Source organism: Sparus aurata, chromosome 1, assembly GCF_900880675.1.
Source record: "Sparus aurata chromosome 1, fSpaAur1.1, whole genome shotgun sequence".
Taxonomy (NCBI): Eukaryota; Metazoa; Chordata; class Actinopteri; order Spariformes; family Sparidae; genus Sparus; species Sparus aurata.
In genome coordinates this window covers 33,957,110-33,974,561 of record NC_044187.1, presented here as the reverse complement: position 1 = coordinate 33,974,561, position 17,452 = coordinate 33,957,110, and the positions used below count along the sequence as shown (strand labels likewise).

The 17,452-nt window shown below is 41.8% G+C and overlaps 1 protein-coding gene across 4 annotated transcripts in view; it reads right to left on the bottom strand.

Moving 5' to 3' along the window:
- Positions 1-17,452, bottom strand: part of rptor (regulatory associated protein of MTOR, complex 1) — a 198,588-nt gene that overhangs the window by 161,151 nt on the left and 19,985 nt on the right. For all 4 annotated transcript variants that reach the window (XM_030416136.1, XM_030416152.1, XM_030416143.1 and 1 more), the window contains exons 3-4: positions 11,385-11,487; positions 8,675-8,757 (exon numbers count right to left, since the gene is read on the bottom strand). In XM_030416136.1, coding sequence (XP_030271996.1) covers positions 8,675-8,757; positions 11,385-11,487 — 186 coding nt within the window. The remainder of the gene's footprint in view (positions 1-8,674; positions 8,758-11,384; positions 11,488-17,452) is intronic.

Below are 17,452 nucleotides of genomic sequence, written 5' to 3'. Positions count from 1 at the left end.
ATCTCGATCCGTCATGCTGCATACTGTACACTCAGCAACACTTAAAACAGGCAACATACAGCACTGAAGTGCTGTCTCCCTCTCTCTCTAAAAGCACCCTTTCTATATGTTGATGAACAGCATTTTTCATTTAAACTTTCTTTCACATTTCTGTGTGACACACAGCAACAAATATAAAATCATGCCTTGCGTGCCGTCTTATTTTTCATGACTTGGCAAACAGCATTCATTCATGCAGAGTGTAGCAACAGGTGGCAGTGGGGCAGGGTAGTTACGACAGGCCCCGGTTTTTTTTTTGGCCTTTCCTGGCTTTATTTGACAGAATAGCTTGAGACTGATAGGAAATGGGATGAGAGAGAGGGGCAACGTAACGCAGCAAAGGGCCACAGGTCGGACTTGAACCCTGGGCCACTGCGGCAAGACACAGCCTCTGTACATTGGGTGCAGGCTCCATCAACTGAGATACCGGGGTGTGTTCATATCTTACCAACACTGTGTTTGATATTGCAGTAAAATTAGTTACTTAGGCCACTTACAAAGAATGAGAAATTTCGCCTCTCGTCCTGGGAGCCAATTGCGGCAAACTTGCAGCCCAGTTTAAGCCACAACCACTGGTTAAAGGGAGACTGTACCTTTTCTACAGTTGGTAAGAACAATAACAATTTCACATCGACCTGACGTCACAATTACTGGGGTAATCTCCATCTAATCATCAACACGAGATGGTTTGTTGTCTCCACGCTGTCGCTCAGTGGGACTTTCACAAGGTGATCAGTAGCAGTAAGAGAACTGATCAATAAGCTGCCTCTCTCTGGGACATGTAGGATATGACCTGTAGCCTTTCTCATAAACACGTTGTTAATAGATGTATTGCTGGGATGTCCATAAGTCTTCCTGCGGCCTAATGGTTTCCTCTGTGGCTCTTATTGGACTAAGTGCACGAGGAGAGGCGAGGGGAGATCATTAAGATAGATTCCACAGCACGTTATTAATTCTGCAGCTTCCCGCACACGCCAGTCGTCAATTGTGCTCAAATGGGATTCAACTGATTTGGCAGCTGCGAGGGGTTCTCCGAGGGAATAATGCAGTGAGTAGAATGGTGCTGGTTAATGAGTTAAAAGTGTGGAGAGGAAGTACAGATGCTCCATAACTGCCGGAGCCAGGAAAGGATCAACTCATCTTTAGTAAATCAGCCAAAGTATTTTTTTTTTCTGTTCCAAATTTCAAAATGGAAATTAGAATGTGTGAAAATGATCCACATCTATATTTGCCAACCTTTTTGTGCTTGAATTAAGTTGAATCTGATGACACTGCGTGCCACTCGCAGTTTGCATGCTTTGTCAGCACACTCGTTGTTACCAAACCACGTTTCCCTACTGCACACATGAGCTGCATAAGACCATGCATTGTTAGCCTCACATGATCTGGGTTGTTCTTTTTTTATTATCCTCACATGATTTTTCTAAACTGATGAAGAGATCTCAACCAATAATCATTCTGTCTTTATTCAAGTACAGACATGCTAAATGTGTTGGTTATTGTGAAACTGTTACATCTCCCAAAAATGATAATATATTTAACAAAATACTTAGGAAATACTCTTTTGAACTCAATTCAATGTACAATAGTTGGCCTCTCTGTCGGGAACTTCCATGAATCTCGGGCATTGACTAATATTTATCACGTTTCAGTAAGTCATTTATTCATTCATGTTTTGCAACTGTCCCACTGAGAGGCTGTGCACATCAATGCCCTGTGTTTGTCAGCCTCTCGATGGTGACTGAGGCGATGTGAAATACAGTGGTGGTCAAAAGTTTAGATCCACTTGTAAAGAAAACGAATGTCATGGCAGTCTTGGGTTCCATTGATGTCTACAACTTTCAGCCTACATCTAGCCATTATGTTGATAATGGTGCATTATCATTGCACAACTACATTCTGTTGCAATTTTATGGACTGCATTTTAGTGGACAGCTACAAACGCTCTGAAGAGTGGTCTTGCTTCGACGCATAAGCAACAGTTAACAGGAGTATTCCAGAAATGTCATGTCTTTTCCCATACATTTGGAAGACTTGTGAGAGTCACAATAAGAAAGGAATATATTCTTATATCAACATTATCTTTTTTTAATAGCCCGTATGGCTCAGACTCAAATATGTCATTAGGGCATACTCTCAAATTTTAGAGAGCTCCTTCCAGAGCAGAAGAAGCCATTACATTTCTGTTTGAACATAGTAAAAGTACCCATAATTAATTCTGTGCGTAAAATCAGTGGAGTGACCCTTTAAACACCCTAACTGATCAACCAAATGTGAAAATAAGGAAAGTTGACGGTTACATTTGAATTTGAAGGCAAAAAGACCAAATAACAAAATGTTTAAATACTGTCATCTTACTGCTATTACAAAAATCATATACAGATGAGGTCAGGCATAACTAGTCAAAAGTGTAGTCACGGCCTCCCTCTCATCTCAGTGTATGACAAAAATGCAACATTACCCAAGTTGGAAAAGTGCATTGCATCATTACAGACTCAGACACAGAAATCTTTCACTCGGACTCGTCTTCCGCTGTGTAGTTTGGTGTTTCCAGGGTGATAAGAGAAAAATCTCAAAGCTAATCAGTAGCAAAGTGTTTGAGCTGCAGCGCACTAATACATAATGCAGAGATATTTGGTGGAGAGGACAGCAGGGGTTCACAGGCTGCAGCCGGGCAGAAGAGCTCCACACAAAGAGAGCTTGAGAACACCGCGAAGACACAGGAAAAGACAGACCAAAGGAGAAATGACAGTTATGCTGGCCAGAGATGTGGTGTAAACCTGTATGGCAGCTGCAACATGTTCAGCAAGGAAGGCAGACTTCTGACAAGACAAGAACGCCGCTTTTCATCTTAATAACTACCAAACCTCTGGCTGTCAAGAGGGGAGAATTTCAGACTGGATAGGCAAACAAATACCAAAGGACAGAAGGAGAAAGAAAACAAAAAGTGTGACACACAGAAAGTAAATGAAAGAGAACAACTGAAGTTTGAAAGAGAATAGTAGAGCAGGGTAGACATGTCGAGACAGAAAACCGAAAGTGTAAGCTAAGCAAGGTATCTCAATAATGTCTCTTTCTTGATGTGTCTGTGTGAAACAAATGCAGTCGGCAGTTGAATCCAGTCTGGGCTCCAATATAACACAATACAGCCACACACAATAAAAGCACAGACTGTGGACAAAAGAGTGTCTCTGAAGCAACAACAACAAAGACAGCTGAAGATGGATCCTGAAGGTAGTGTACAACAGGAGGAACTGAAAGCGTCTGAGCAGGACGCTCAGAAGAAGTTCAGCTTGCAAGTGAGGAACCAACACTAAAACCAATGTAAAAATAACTGATATGAACGTTAGACACAGAAAGTCTTAATTAAATCAAAGTTCAAGAACACAAAGCTTTTACAAGTGAGTGTCAGAACCAGCTTGGCCTGGTCTTTAGGTTGGCAAAGACCACATGTTGCCATGGTCTCCATCACATTTCTGCTGACCAGCATGTGTCACATGATTATTCATCCCATGCCACATCTTGCAAATACAACCACATTCACAACATCACAACTTTTAAGATGGAATGTGATGCCATTACCAATTCATCAATGACACACTGGAGACATCTGGCTTCCATTACGAGGCAAAATGACACCACTGCTGAGAAAACAAACGCAAGGTGGCTGCAGCTAAAACCGTCCATGAGAAATATCACAACAAGACAATTAACTATTTATTGAAAAGCAAAAATATATCAGGATATCTGAAAAGGCGAAATCTAAAAAACTAAAAATCAAATATCTAAAAACATAGATCCTGATTATTGTAGAATGTGTGCCAACACACACACACACAAACACACACGTGCTACTAGTCGTCTTTATCACTGTTCTCAGAGGAACATAAAGCCCCCAGAACACTGTTTGAAGCTAAAAAGGTGGAAGGGTGACAGTAAAACAGTATGCCATGATCTTGTTCTTTGAGGTCAGTTTGTTTATTCAGTTTATTCAGTCATGAAAACAAAGACGTTTGTTTGCACAAGCGGATGTGCCCCCCCTCGTGGCCCAATTGTTGAAAAACGCGCGCTAAAGTGCCCCTTCTGAGAGCCAAAACGTGCGCTAAAGTGCCCTCCTGAGAGCCAAAACGCGCGCTAAAGTGCCCTCCTGAGAGCCAAAAAAGCATGCCAAAGTGCCGTCTTGGTTGGCAAAACACACTAAACTCCCCCTTGGCTGGTTAAAACATGATAAACTGCCCTCTTGGGAGCCAAAACACGCGCTAAAGTGTCCTCTTGGGAGCCAAAACGCGCACTAAAGCGCCCTCTTGGGAGCCAAAACGCGCACTAAAGCGCCCTCTTGGGAGCCAAAACGCGCACTAAAGCGTCCTCTCGGGAGCCAAAACGTGCACTAAAGCGCCCTCTTGGGAGCCAAAACGCGCACTAAAGCGTCCTCTTGGGAGCCAAAACGCGCGCTAAAGTGCCCTTCTTTTCGCCCCTGCCCTTCAAAAAGTCTGCGCATGCCACTGCTGAAGATCTTTCTCTTCTAACAATTTTTTCATAGTGCAACTGTAGGTGTTAAATAGTCTTGTATTCCAACAGTTATCAATATTAGAGTATGTGGTTAGTAACCCATGTCTCTCGTCCCACTTATCAGGCAGTAAGAGAAAAATACATTTTCTGGTATCCCTGTCCACTTTATCCAATCAGGACAGAGAACTCCATAAAAAGGCGGTACTGTCTGCACGGGTAACAGGTGGAGACCAGGATCCTTCTGTTTTAGTAAATGGCAAACAGGGAAAGCCACTAATTTACAGCACCCCCGATGACCATTTATACTATCTAACAGGTCAAGTGATGAAAAAGCGGTGGAAGAAAGAGTAAAAAAAAGAGCTGCCTCGAATAGAAGAAAGGAGTCATGCAAATGTGGTGATGTAGAGAGGAGGGCGGGGATTGCAATGCATTTAAAATGCTATGCGGGAAAGGTGGACTCCACCACTAACATAAGTGACAATGTAGCCCCATGTACAGGATGCAAATATACTGGATGGCTTTAGCTGGCATACAAACAATTAACAGCATCAAACAGGGCATGTAATGATGAAAATCACTGCAAACAGATCACATGTTGATAGACCGACTGCAAACAACACTTGTATGAATGGATGCTGTTTTGGGGTTACATGACCAATAGCATTACCATATCATGATGTCATTGAGCTTCTGGTGCTAGGTAGATGAGCTGTTTATGGTTGACTAAGCCAAGTTAAGAAGGATATCATCTGCAACATGCCGCTGGACAGTAAATTAGATCTGCATCCACTGTAAGAGCTCTCAGCTCAGAGCCAACCAGAAGCAGAAAGACTTTATCACATCTTTTCTTTACATATTCCTGAATACTCACACACACGAGCAATAAACAAATCCACAGGCAAAGAATACTGGTACCTACATGAAGAGGTAAAGTAAGAATGGAAACATGAGACCATGACTGACAGAAATAGCACTTTAAGGAGTGGAAAACGAGATCCTCAGAGAGAGTGAGTTGTGTTTTTAGAAGTGTTGGTCAAGAAAGTGAGTATGCAGAAGCTCAAACAGCGTTTGCCTTTCTTCTGCACATGAGGGTAAATTATAGAGTACAGAAGCAAACAGGGAAATGGATTCTTGACAGGAGTGTGGTACAGTCAAACTCTCAGAGCAGCTCGACTGTTGCCGACACTGCTCTTACACACCAACACCACCTGCAGCACATAGGAAACGTGACAGAAAAGATATCAGATTTCCTCTTGGGTCTAATGTTTACCGACTATGCCCATTCGAAAATTAACTCATTCTGAGATATTCGTCGCGGTCGAAATTGCTGCTGTGCGCTTGATTGCTTTGTCAACAGTTTATGTAAGGTGTGTTGGCGAACGCTGCTCTGCGGTGTTGGTGCTGCAGAGCTGTGAATCCTCCGGCTGAAGAGAAGGAACAGCTTTCTCACCCACCCACTCCTCCTCCTGCACGCCCACCACCATTTGCTGCTAACCTCCTGGGTCAGCCAAACCAGAGCCTACATTCCTTTAGCTGCTCTCTCCTGGGATGTCTCTTCCTCCGACTCCTCTTACCTCATGTCTTCTCTTTACCACACAGGCACACATATATATAACTTATACTCCTGAGGTCCATATGATGTCTTTGGATGGCCAGGTACTGTTGCACTAAAAGGTTTCCCTGTGTATCACCAAATTTTCTCTATTTCATCTCTGCCTTTCACTGTTGCCTCTTCAACTGGTCTAAAAGGATGCTCCATCCTTCAGAAGCCATGTTCAGACAGCTGAAAAGTTTGGTTTTTTTGTTTGTTTTTCACATATCAAACACCAAACAGACATTTCATAAAAGTTCATGAAAGTCTCAAATGAAAATAAATAAAATCCAATCCTCTTGGATGTAAAGCATATATGCAGGGGCTTTGAAATGCAATCCAAATCCAATATCAGCGAATGCAGCACAGCCCACCAACCCTGATCAGATTTCAAAGTGTTTGCTTATTTTTGTCCATTTTTCCCTACAGGACATACTTTATATTTGACATAGCAGTAAGAGAAGTGAGAAAGATGTGGAGGAGGGGCAAAATGTCTCGGACCAGCTCATTAACTCACCAGGCTAAAAAGCTCATGGTGGAACCTCCAGCTGTGATTTCTACAACTTCTTCAAATTCTTTCCCCTGTAACGTTTCCCTGTGGTATTACTACTGGTACCACTGCCTCTGAGACAGTGTTAGTGACATGGCAAATGCTAGCAGCCTGCCTACTGTCCAATGCAAAAATCAAATGGGAGAATCCCAATTTGACCTAGAATCCTTGATCTCAGTGCTACAAAAGGCAAAGTAAAACACCTGGTTGTATTCTTAAATAGGCAGGTTTTGATCTACTAGAAAAAATGCCGGTTTTGATCCATCTCATGTCGCTGTAGTAAAGGAAAAACATATCAGCGAGGGAACAGAGCTTGACACAATACCGGAACGCAATCCCTCAAGTGAATGCCCAGCCGTTCACTTCCGTTTTTCCTCGAAATGCATCACTCCTCCTCTTCACCTTCTTTGCCTCCTACATCAGCGGGTGTAGAGTTTCCACAGTTATTCCAGTTGTTCTACAGTAACCTGGGGATAGAGACCGGGGAAACCAATTCCTCTTCCTGTTTGGTTGAGCAATGGCAGATGTGCTTCCTTTGTGCTGTAATAAGACCTTAATTTCTCTGGGAAAAATCCAGCCCAGGGGCAGACGAATAGCAAAGTGAAAGCTAGACTTATAGGGAAGCAATCTAAACACAGATGGCTGCATTGTTCTACAGCCCTTACACTGTGCAATCAGTATTTACCTCAGAATGATAAGTTGGACAAGTTGTCTGCCACCAGTTAAAAAATACCTACCTTCAGTGAGGTGTGTGAGCCCTTTCTGCTGTTTGGGATTAATAACATTAAGCGCAGAGCACACTTTCAGCTCGGAAATGTTTGAAATTGTCAAATGCAGTGGGACAGATACTCTGACACTCGTTTTATGTTGTGCACTGAGAATGAAGGAGCAGAGTAGTTGAACCTAGATTGTGGAAGACTTTGAATTACACAAGCCTCCCAATGATATTCAGCCTCATTGGGTTCCTGTCTTGATGGAGAAGTGTTTTTAAAAAGTGTTTAAGAGGGGCTGGGGTCTGTCCTCGCCATCTGCTCCTGCACCGAGGCTTGAACGCTGGGACGCCGTGGGGCTGCTTAAGGAGGACAACAGACTGGGACACCTCTGGGAGAACACCGAACACTCTTACAACAGGAAGAAGATCACTGCTGCTGCTGGCAATGATACGAACGCATGTACACACGCACACACAAACTTATAACAGCTGAGTGGACAAGACCACATGATGCTTACAAGAAAACTATGAATCATTGTCGAGAGCATGTGGGTGGTGGCCTAGTGCATACACGAAGTGTGTTCGTGCTGACGCTGTTGTAACCTCATTACCATCCTACACATTTGAATGACCACTATATGTAAACACAAAGTAATAGCTACAGTAACTGCCTATTCATTCTTACATGCATCAAGGCTGTGGATTATCTCATGTAGAGTAAAATGTTTAGTCTGCAAATTCACACAATGTACAAGCCAACGGTGTTCAGAGTATTGACTGCTATACATAGATTCATCTACACAAGATTTGTGTCACAGCATCACATTTGACAGTGCAAAATGATGTCATTAAAGTAGCCCAAAAACATGATCAGAACCAATAGGTACTGTTGTATTAGAAGCCCTTTCTGAGATCTGGGAGGCGTGACCAACATAAGATAAGGTTCACTAAATTGGCCAACACTTGAAAGCGAGTCTGGACACTGGGCATAGTCAGCCAAAATCTTTAAAACAACTTTTAAAACATCACACTGAAAACACATGAGTATGGCTAAATGGATGCCAAAATCGATCAGTAATACTTTAATATGACCAAGGTCAAGTCTTAGAGTTCCTATGATTCATTTTATTATCTTTTCTATTCGTGTTTTACAGGAAGCAGTCAATGATTCAAGTATGTAATACTGTGGTGTGAATCAGCACATGTGGCCACCGTTTCATTTTAGGAACAAGTGACAAAAAGTACAGAGGCTGGTTCATGTGAACCCACTCACCCTGGGTTGCCAGTTTTCATATTGCTTCTGCAGGTTAGCCCCGATAGTCTCCAAGGCTTTCTGTGGACTCATCGACAGAGGATCTGCCCAGAAAACACAGAGTCTAAATACACACATAGCACACGACATTCATAGTGCTGCAAAATCATTAACATTCAGTCTGGACCTGACAAAACAACCATGATGAAAAAATGAACATTGACGTCAGTCTTATTCAGTAAAAGGATCATCGTGAAGATCCAAACAATGGCTAACATTGCTTAATATTCAGGTGAAAGAAACGTCCGTGAGATGATTACAATGGCATGTTGCAGTTGATAACTTCAGCATCAAAGACATTTTTTCTTGTTAAAATCAAAAGCAGGGTTTGGAAAAATAGCAGCAGCCCGTCAGGTTGAAATATTGATGAGAGTAAATCAATATGGCATGAAGAATAGCAGAATATAGATTGAGGACGGATCAAATTGTGCTCAGCAGACAGAGAGGAATGTATTGGCAAGTTTACGGGAGATACTGATATGCTTTATGCAGAAAATTAAACCACTGCACTCAGGTGAATGAGACCGACTTCAAATGCAACAACAAGAAAACTAAAAGATGCATTTATTAACATCCGGTTTACTTTCAATATTAAGGAATCTATCACTTACTTGCTATTTTAGGCTATTTTAAAATACGACCTAATAACTTTTTATTGAAGGTTTATCTTGATTTAGTTTACCAAAATACAAATGGACATGGGGTTTATGCCTACATATTGAGTGATCAGCCCTTCTATTAGCATATAGCTGTAGCATGTGTCATAAATTCAACACCATGGAGCATTTCAGGACATCACGACTGCATTCACCCATTTATATTCCCAAACACCGCCTCAAAAGAAGTGGCAGGTCTGCACAATGTCAGTGTCCTCAGAAGTTACAAAAACTTCAACAACTGTGCTCCCGCTTTTATGTGCTTTCCTCACTCCTGGGAGTAGAGCAGTCTCAGGGGATGTTTAACAATAGTTTGAGGTTCCCATTTTAATGGTTCTTGTGTTCTGTGTCACTTTGTGTGGTTCGTAGAGGGGAAGACTGCTTCATCCTCAGTTCATAGAGGCATTTGACTTCAGCTCCTGTTGGAAGATGGTGTCCCCAAATGCTGCAGAATAACAGCTAAGCATTTACTGTCAAGTTAAAGTTGACAGCAGTGTTATGGATTTACCACTACTTAATCATTGTCTGAACGGTAGGCCTCTTGGCTATTTTTCACAATTACTAACATTTATAGTTATTTACCGGCCTTTGGCATAGTCACTATATGTCTTTTTAAGGGGTGCCTTATATAATAGTTATTTCAGAATATGGTGGACTACTTGGAAATGCTCCCAACTTGAATAGAAGTGGTACTGGACATGTGACTGTACTGCCCGATTCTCTATACACTACAAATAGTTTAGTTTTTTTCTTTTTCAAATGGATAGATGGCAAGACCTAGAGGCTACAGCAATATTTTCATTTTTAACCAACCAAACTAGAGAACCAACCACATGACTGACATTGCCATTTCTAGAGCAAAGAAAGCAAAGAAAGAAGCACGTTTTCAATGATTTTGTCATATCTATTGAACATCTTTCTTATTTCTATTTGAGCCAAAGATGTTCTACATGTTCCACAAACCACATTTAGGAGTTGTTTGCAGTGCAACTCAAATCAGGGTTGCGCATCTCAGTCCAGTTGCTCTGGCCTGTTGTATTGGATTTCAAAGTGCCTTTTGTGTCACTGACGCTGCAACACACAACGAATTCTCTGCTCTGTAACTTGACAGCGTTATGGCTTGGAGGGGAAGATGATACATCCATTTCTCATGCTTTGGTGATGGGAAGTCGCATCACCAGCGTACGTAGTTACTGACGCCTACCTTGTTACCACAGGAACCCATGCAATAGGTTGGTGACAAACACAAAAGTCTGATCACTTGTAAATCATAGCGCAGACCCTACATCTTTTAGATTTGATTTCAGACATAATACCTGATTTGTGTGCTGTCTGAACATTGCTTTATAGACCTGGAAACTAGGGTGACGCTCGTTCATGGCATTGCAGCAAAAAAAAATTATCCTCTGGTCCCTGAAGCATTTTACCCCATAGACCACCATCGTACGAAAAGACGTTTGTAAAACTGTTGACAGGACACCTCAAACTGCACAGGAGGTCGACTATGATTCTTTCTTTGAACACCCTCATGGATCCAAAAGTTTAAAGTTTTACATTGTATAGTGACATCACAGTGGGAGAAATTTAACAGTGCTAGGGAATAATTCTCAATGGACTCAATGAGCCGGTCTACATATATATAAATCTATATAAATCTACATGTATATGCCAGCTTCACTTTGTTAGCCTGTACTTGGTACCACTTAAGGCAAACCTGCATCATGGGAAGTCATGGTGACAGTTGTTTTCTTTACCATGGAAGAACAGTCAATAATCGCTGTATTACACTGAAGTAACTGTCTAAACATGGTGATTGTTAGACAAGAGGTAAGAAGCAGGGCTCTCTGCGTGATTCAGATCCTATTAAGTTATGTGCCTGAAAAACATGCTGGGATTCTATATTTGAACAGTGAGCAGAGGGTTTGTAGCAAGGAGGCAGCACCGTTCAGAAACCTTTATCAACAAATGTTTAGTGCTCGTCTGTTTTGCATTCATGTTGGTGTGGACTCACTCACCTATCCAGCACTCTAGTCTGGCGCAGGGGGACGTCTTGACAACATCAGGGGGGTCCACTCCCACGTTGAGACACAACACCAGTGCTACACTCACAGTCTTCATCTGGAGGGAAAACAGAGAATGCAGCATTATCCTCACATCACTCATCAAAGCTTAACTCAAAACAGACTAGTAGATTCATTCTTAATGCTTTCAAAACCACACAAAATCTTTCAAACTGAGCACACACGCTTGTATTCAGGGCCGTCCTGGGAGTTCTCCAGTAAACCACATTCTGCTGCTGCTGGCCACTGAAGCTCCAGTGGAGTGGTGAAGGTTGAGTGTCTCGCCCAGGGGAAAGTCAACAGTAGTTACAGAGACAGGAGTTATTCTTTTCCACCCACGGATTCTTCTGTTCCAGGGATTACATTATGTCTAACACTGAGGCTAATGCCACTCCATCGAGGAATCTATCCTGCAATCCCAGAGGTTTGTCACTGTCAGATCAAGCAAAGGCACATCTTTCGATAAATAAATGGGACAGTGGGAGAGCAGACAGACACAACCCGTAACAACAGACTGACACCACAAAAAGTAATGAATCACGACACAGAAGACCACTGGGGCAAGAAGTGAGTGGAAAGAGAAAGAGGCCATCTGAAAAAGATCTATTGATGCATGGGTTATATGCCGAGTCCAGGTGACACAGGTGCTCTACACTGCGGTCCTAATTACACATTGCAGCAGCAGTGAGCCATAACTACATCTTCACTGTGGGCATTTCAGAAACACCTGACACCTTGTCGCCCAACCTGTCTCCGATCCTGGCAAGAATCTGCAATGGCAAATTACTTATGTGCAAGCGCATATTCCTGGTCCATTACTTTGCAATGCGAATGGCGAATTTCTATTGTTTACCTGGTGATTGTGGCAGTAAAAGATAAAATAACTGCCTCAATGACAATTTCCAAAACTGTAAAAATCTTGTCCCATAGTATTATGCACCACTGTGCATTGAACGGATCTGTTGTTCAATCTGAATTTCCATGGCTGTACTTCATGTATTAATTTGTCTCTGAATGCCCGTCAACCCAAAATGATTGATAAGAGGGGGTTGACATGGGTTGTTGAATCAAGTGAACATTGCTGGGACATCATGTTTGTGGCAAAAAACAAAACTTAACAACTTAAAGCTAAATGTATTAAATGTAGTGATACTTTGGAAAAATTCAATCAAGAATTGGTCTTTCACCCCTAAGATATAATTATTTTCAGGAGTACACTGTTAACTGCTAAACAGTAGTAATATTCAATATTTGATGATGAGAGACTTTAAATAACAGTCATTCTTGCAGCAATCAGGCTGAAATAAAAATTCAAAACGAACAAGAACTTAATAAACCCATTACTGTTCATCAACACAAACAGTAGATGTCTACGTCGACGGTGCTTACAGCTAGAGTGATTTTCTCGTTGACAAATTGATATTTTCCCATCAGCCAAGGCTCTATGAAACGTTTCACATCTGGTCATGAATATATTCTGTGAACAGGTGTCATTTTAACAGAGCTATGTGTCTTATTACCACACAAAATGTGTATAAGTGAACATAGCATGGGAAGCATGCATGTGTCTTGGTAAAGTGTCAGTGGATCACTGGTCCATAGCTTCCTCACGTCTGCCACTGACAAAGCAAGACAGCAGTATGTTGATGGCACTGCTTGACCCCCACACAACAGTGACCGTTTCATTATTGTGTCGCTTTCAGAATTAAAGCCTGATCGCGTTTACTCTGTGACAGATGGGCACTTGAACTTCAAGAGGCCCTGTATGTCCTCCTGGCTCCAATTAGCCGTAGGTCAGCTACACGCAGGGTTCCCAGCAGGGTCTATTTCTTTCTTGCAACTATTTGGTTACAGATTTTCTGAAATCAGGCAACATCCGATGAAATCGAGGAAAATGAACTCTTTTTGGAGTCTTTTTGCGATTTAAAAAAAGAGGCCAGAGACAACAATTTGAATGGCAAGAAAATAATACGGCATAATTTGAAGGAGTTTCTGTCAAAAAAGAGATGACCGCTAAAATCGCTAACCATTCTAAATGATACATTCACTATCCATAAGTCAGACCGTGAATATCTCAATACTGGCTACTGAACAACAACTGTATACACACACATATACACAGAGCTGTCCCCACTGGACAGCCTGTAGTAACATACATAGTCTTGTAGGTCAATGCAACATTGCCAGGTGACCTTTTACAGGTAAGAGTTGGATACTGCGTCTGTGTGCAATGTAGACCAATAGAGCACATGTACTGTGGATACAGTGGGTTAGGTGACATCCCAGGGTTCGCTGAACTGTAGCAGTGAAGGTAATTAAGGTGGCCTCTGCTTTCCCACCGACAGAGTGAAAGGTCAGTGTGCTAGTGGGACTCTGCAGGACAAGACTCGACATGTACACTCATCCGCACACTGTGTCACATCGCTTAATTCTTCTTCACCTGACTTCCTCACCGCTCGCCCTTTTCCTGCCTGTATAGTGTACGTCCTGATGAATGGGCACTGATGCACAAGTTTTCTGCTTTAGAGCACAATAACATGCACACAACAACCTGGTTAGTAATAAATAAAAAAAAAGTAAAACTAAGGCAATAGCTCTACCACAGAAGTTATGATATTCCTGAACAAGAAAGACAAAGTCTAAATCCATGTGGGGCTGTACTTAGGCACAGGAATGCCGTGAGTGTAATGCCAACATCACCATGCGAACACTGAGCAGGTTAATATGCTGATGTTTAGCAGGTATAACGGTCTGACATTCACTATATGTTTTAAGTTTGTTAGGATGCTAAAATGTGCCTGTTAGTACCAACAAAGAGCAGAACGGTGCAGTTTTACAAATCAAAAACCTGTGCTGATGATTGCGCTAGGTGAAAAGTGAAATGATGGCGCGCAGGTGGTCGAGTGGTTAGAGTGCATGCCATATACGCAGCCGACCCCAGTTCGATTCCGGCCGGAGGTCCTTTGCTGCATGTCACATCCCCCTCTCTCTCTCTCCCATATTTCCTATCTGTCTACTGCTTAATAAAGGTGTCTATGCCGAAAAAATCTTAAAAAAAAAAAGAAAAGAAAAGTGAAATGATCATAAAGGTTATTACAATGCATTCCTGAGGGGAACATGAATGTTTCTACCATTTTTTTAATTCTAATCTATCAAATACATATTATGATATTTTAGTCTATTCTATTGTTAGTTTGTTTTTTATGTTAGCAGGGTTCTCCCCATAAATTTTTAGTGTTGCGGCGCACCGTCTGTTGGGGGGGGGGGGGGGGGGGGGGTGCGCTAACGCTCATCAACGTCAGTGCGGGGTAGGGGGTGGGGACACACGGACAGACGGTCATCAACTCCGTCAGCCAGGGTACGTGAGAATAAAAATTATATATACGAAACAATTCTTTGCCGATTTGTATAATGTGCCAGCTGAATTTGGACATGACAAGAAAGACATTGTAAAATGCCTCTTCTTCCCCTTGACACTGATGCTTTATCTGTCAAGTTGTAGGATGTATTGTCCTTACCAAATGAAGTAGACATGGAAAAAATTAAATTGCAAAGTGAAATTGAAATGTAAGCCAGGACAAAGGACAGAATTTTTTTGGGACAGCCAATTTCATCTCCCCTTCTTCTGTGTACAGAAGGTCAGAGCCTATTTTGGCTGCACTACATCTCTATGAGATGACCTTCTCACAGATGAAAATAATGGAAACAGCATAGAACCCGCCTGACTGACAAGCACCTTACGAACTGTGCGACAGTCAGAGGTGTTGCTAACTTTGAGCCAACAACAGAGCACTGACTGATCGTATGCAGTCAAAGCCACCACCACTGACTTTGGGGAGGTTTAAATTCTCTTTAGTTAAAAAGGACAGATGCTGTGCATAGCTCCTTAATGCAACATTTCTCTTGTGTGCAAGTGTATGCATTCTTCATTGTACAGTTTGAAGCTGCTTTCTGAACCTTATTCAATCTCATAATGTTTCACGTATTGCAGTCATTCAGATTTTTTATTTCTGACTTCTAAATTACTGTAAAGAAGAGGTCACAGTCTTTCAGTTCATACTGTGCCATGACAAAGCTTACAATAGTAATAGTATTGTACAATAATACAATACAATACAACACAACTAATACAACTGTAAAGCTGTGAATTAGGACTAAGCGATTTGAAACAACGCGTTAAGCAAACAGAGGCTGCAATTAATTTAGCTGCTAGATGCACCTCTGACCCATGTTGAAACACGTCTGTGGTTGTTTTTACAAATTTATGCCATCTTCCTAGTAGACAGTCATGCTCGCCAATCATAGGTGGCCAAAGGCAACTACATATAAGCCTACCAAACTGCAGTAAAACTTTAGATTTGTGGTACAGAAAAATGACGTCATTTGATCCTGCATCAACCTTTATAATGGTTTACAGAAATGTCATATTTTTGTGTGTGGTGTGTGTGTGTGTGTGTGTGTGTGTGTGTGTGTGTGTGTGTGTCGCCCAGCCCTAGTGTGTGTGTGTGTGTGTGTGTGTGTGTGCAGAGAGCCCACTCTTTAAATAATAGCAGGATATTTCCCAGTGAATATTGAATAGCATATCTTGAGTCATTTCATGAACACCAAAAATCAACTAAAAGCCCTAGATCTGAAACTCACTGACATTTCACGGGACACACTGCAAATACTTTCTCTTCCTTCAACCTTCAAAGAACTGCAGCCTTTCATTCAAGAATGAACCAATGTCCCCTGACACACCAGTCAGGACCTCGGTGAAACAAAATTCAACGAAGACTCGAGATCTTTGGAGGGTAAAGAGGTGACTCTCCTGCTTATCAAACATCTGAAAGGGGCACTGCCCTTTATCTTTCAAAACTTCTGCATTTTTTGATCCCACTCTTTAAAGAAAGGTGTGAAGCAGTTTGATCTACAGTTGACACAAAAAAAACCCTTACTGAATGCTTTTTTATACTGTGTTAGCTCAACACAGAAGTGTGATCTCCTTACATAATAGTGTGATAGTGTTGTAACTATCTGATTTAACTGCTATGTTATGCATGTATATGTGCTTGTTCTGTATAAGCTCTGCAGGAGCTGCAAAATATCAACACCAGTATTGTGGGAAAAGACATTTAGCAGAGAGATAGACAAGAGAGACACTGGAAGGAACCGGGGCAGGTTTGCCCTTTAAAATACAACAGCTGAAATGACAGAACACTTTGGAGACATATCAATGCAAAGTCTAGGGAGAGAGAAAAGATGTAACTGCCATCGCAGGTAAAATGTCAAAGAAAGCTGTTGACTCTCTTGAGGAGATGGTGTGCTACCATTTTATTTCCTATAGTCAACCAGGACTAACCATTTTTTGCTCAAAACACACAAAAGCCACAGAAATTGATACTTAAGCAGCAGTCAAACTTGTCACCTGTGGTACTGTGTGGACGGGAGACTACACTCCATGCCATCGCAGTGGGATCACCTATGTTGATCATGATTACAAAAAGTGGCTCAATACGAAGGCAGGACAATTAACATCCTAATATAAACAACCCTGATGGAATTATTTATTTTCTGTCCAGTGTCCAATGGGGCAATTCATAATGCATATTGATATTTATTTGCATGAGAATAACACAGATGAATGAGGGATTGTGTTTATCTGTTCCAGCTCATCATCGCAGTGCAAAGTGGCATTCGAGCGTGACGGCACACAGATGTGGTCCACATTATTCTCACCGATTTATCTGCTTGGTTATTCCGCATTTTACCTCACATGCACACTGAAAACAAAGACAGTGAAAACAAAAACAAGAAGTCAATTTATCAGCCCAGTTTGGCAATAACTGGCAGGCTATGAGGGAATATGCTGGTGTATCAACTGGGCAGGAAATAACATCTGCCGTGGGGGAAACTGTCAAACCTCAGACAACGTTTATATGGCTGAGTGTCCCATTACCATTATGACTGATCTATGTACATTGTTTCTGACTGTGATGAGCAGGCGTATGTACATGATCGAAAACTGCGAGAAAAGTTCACAA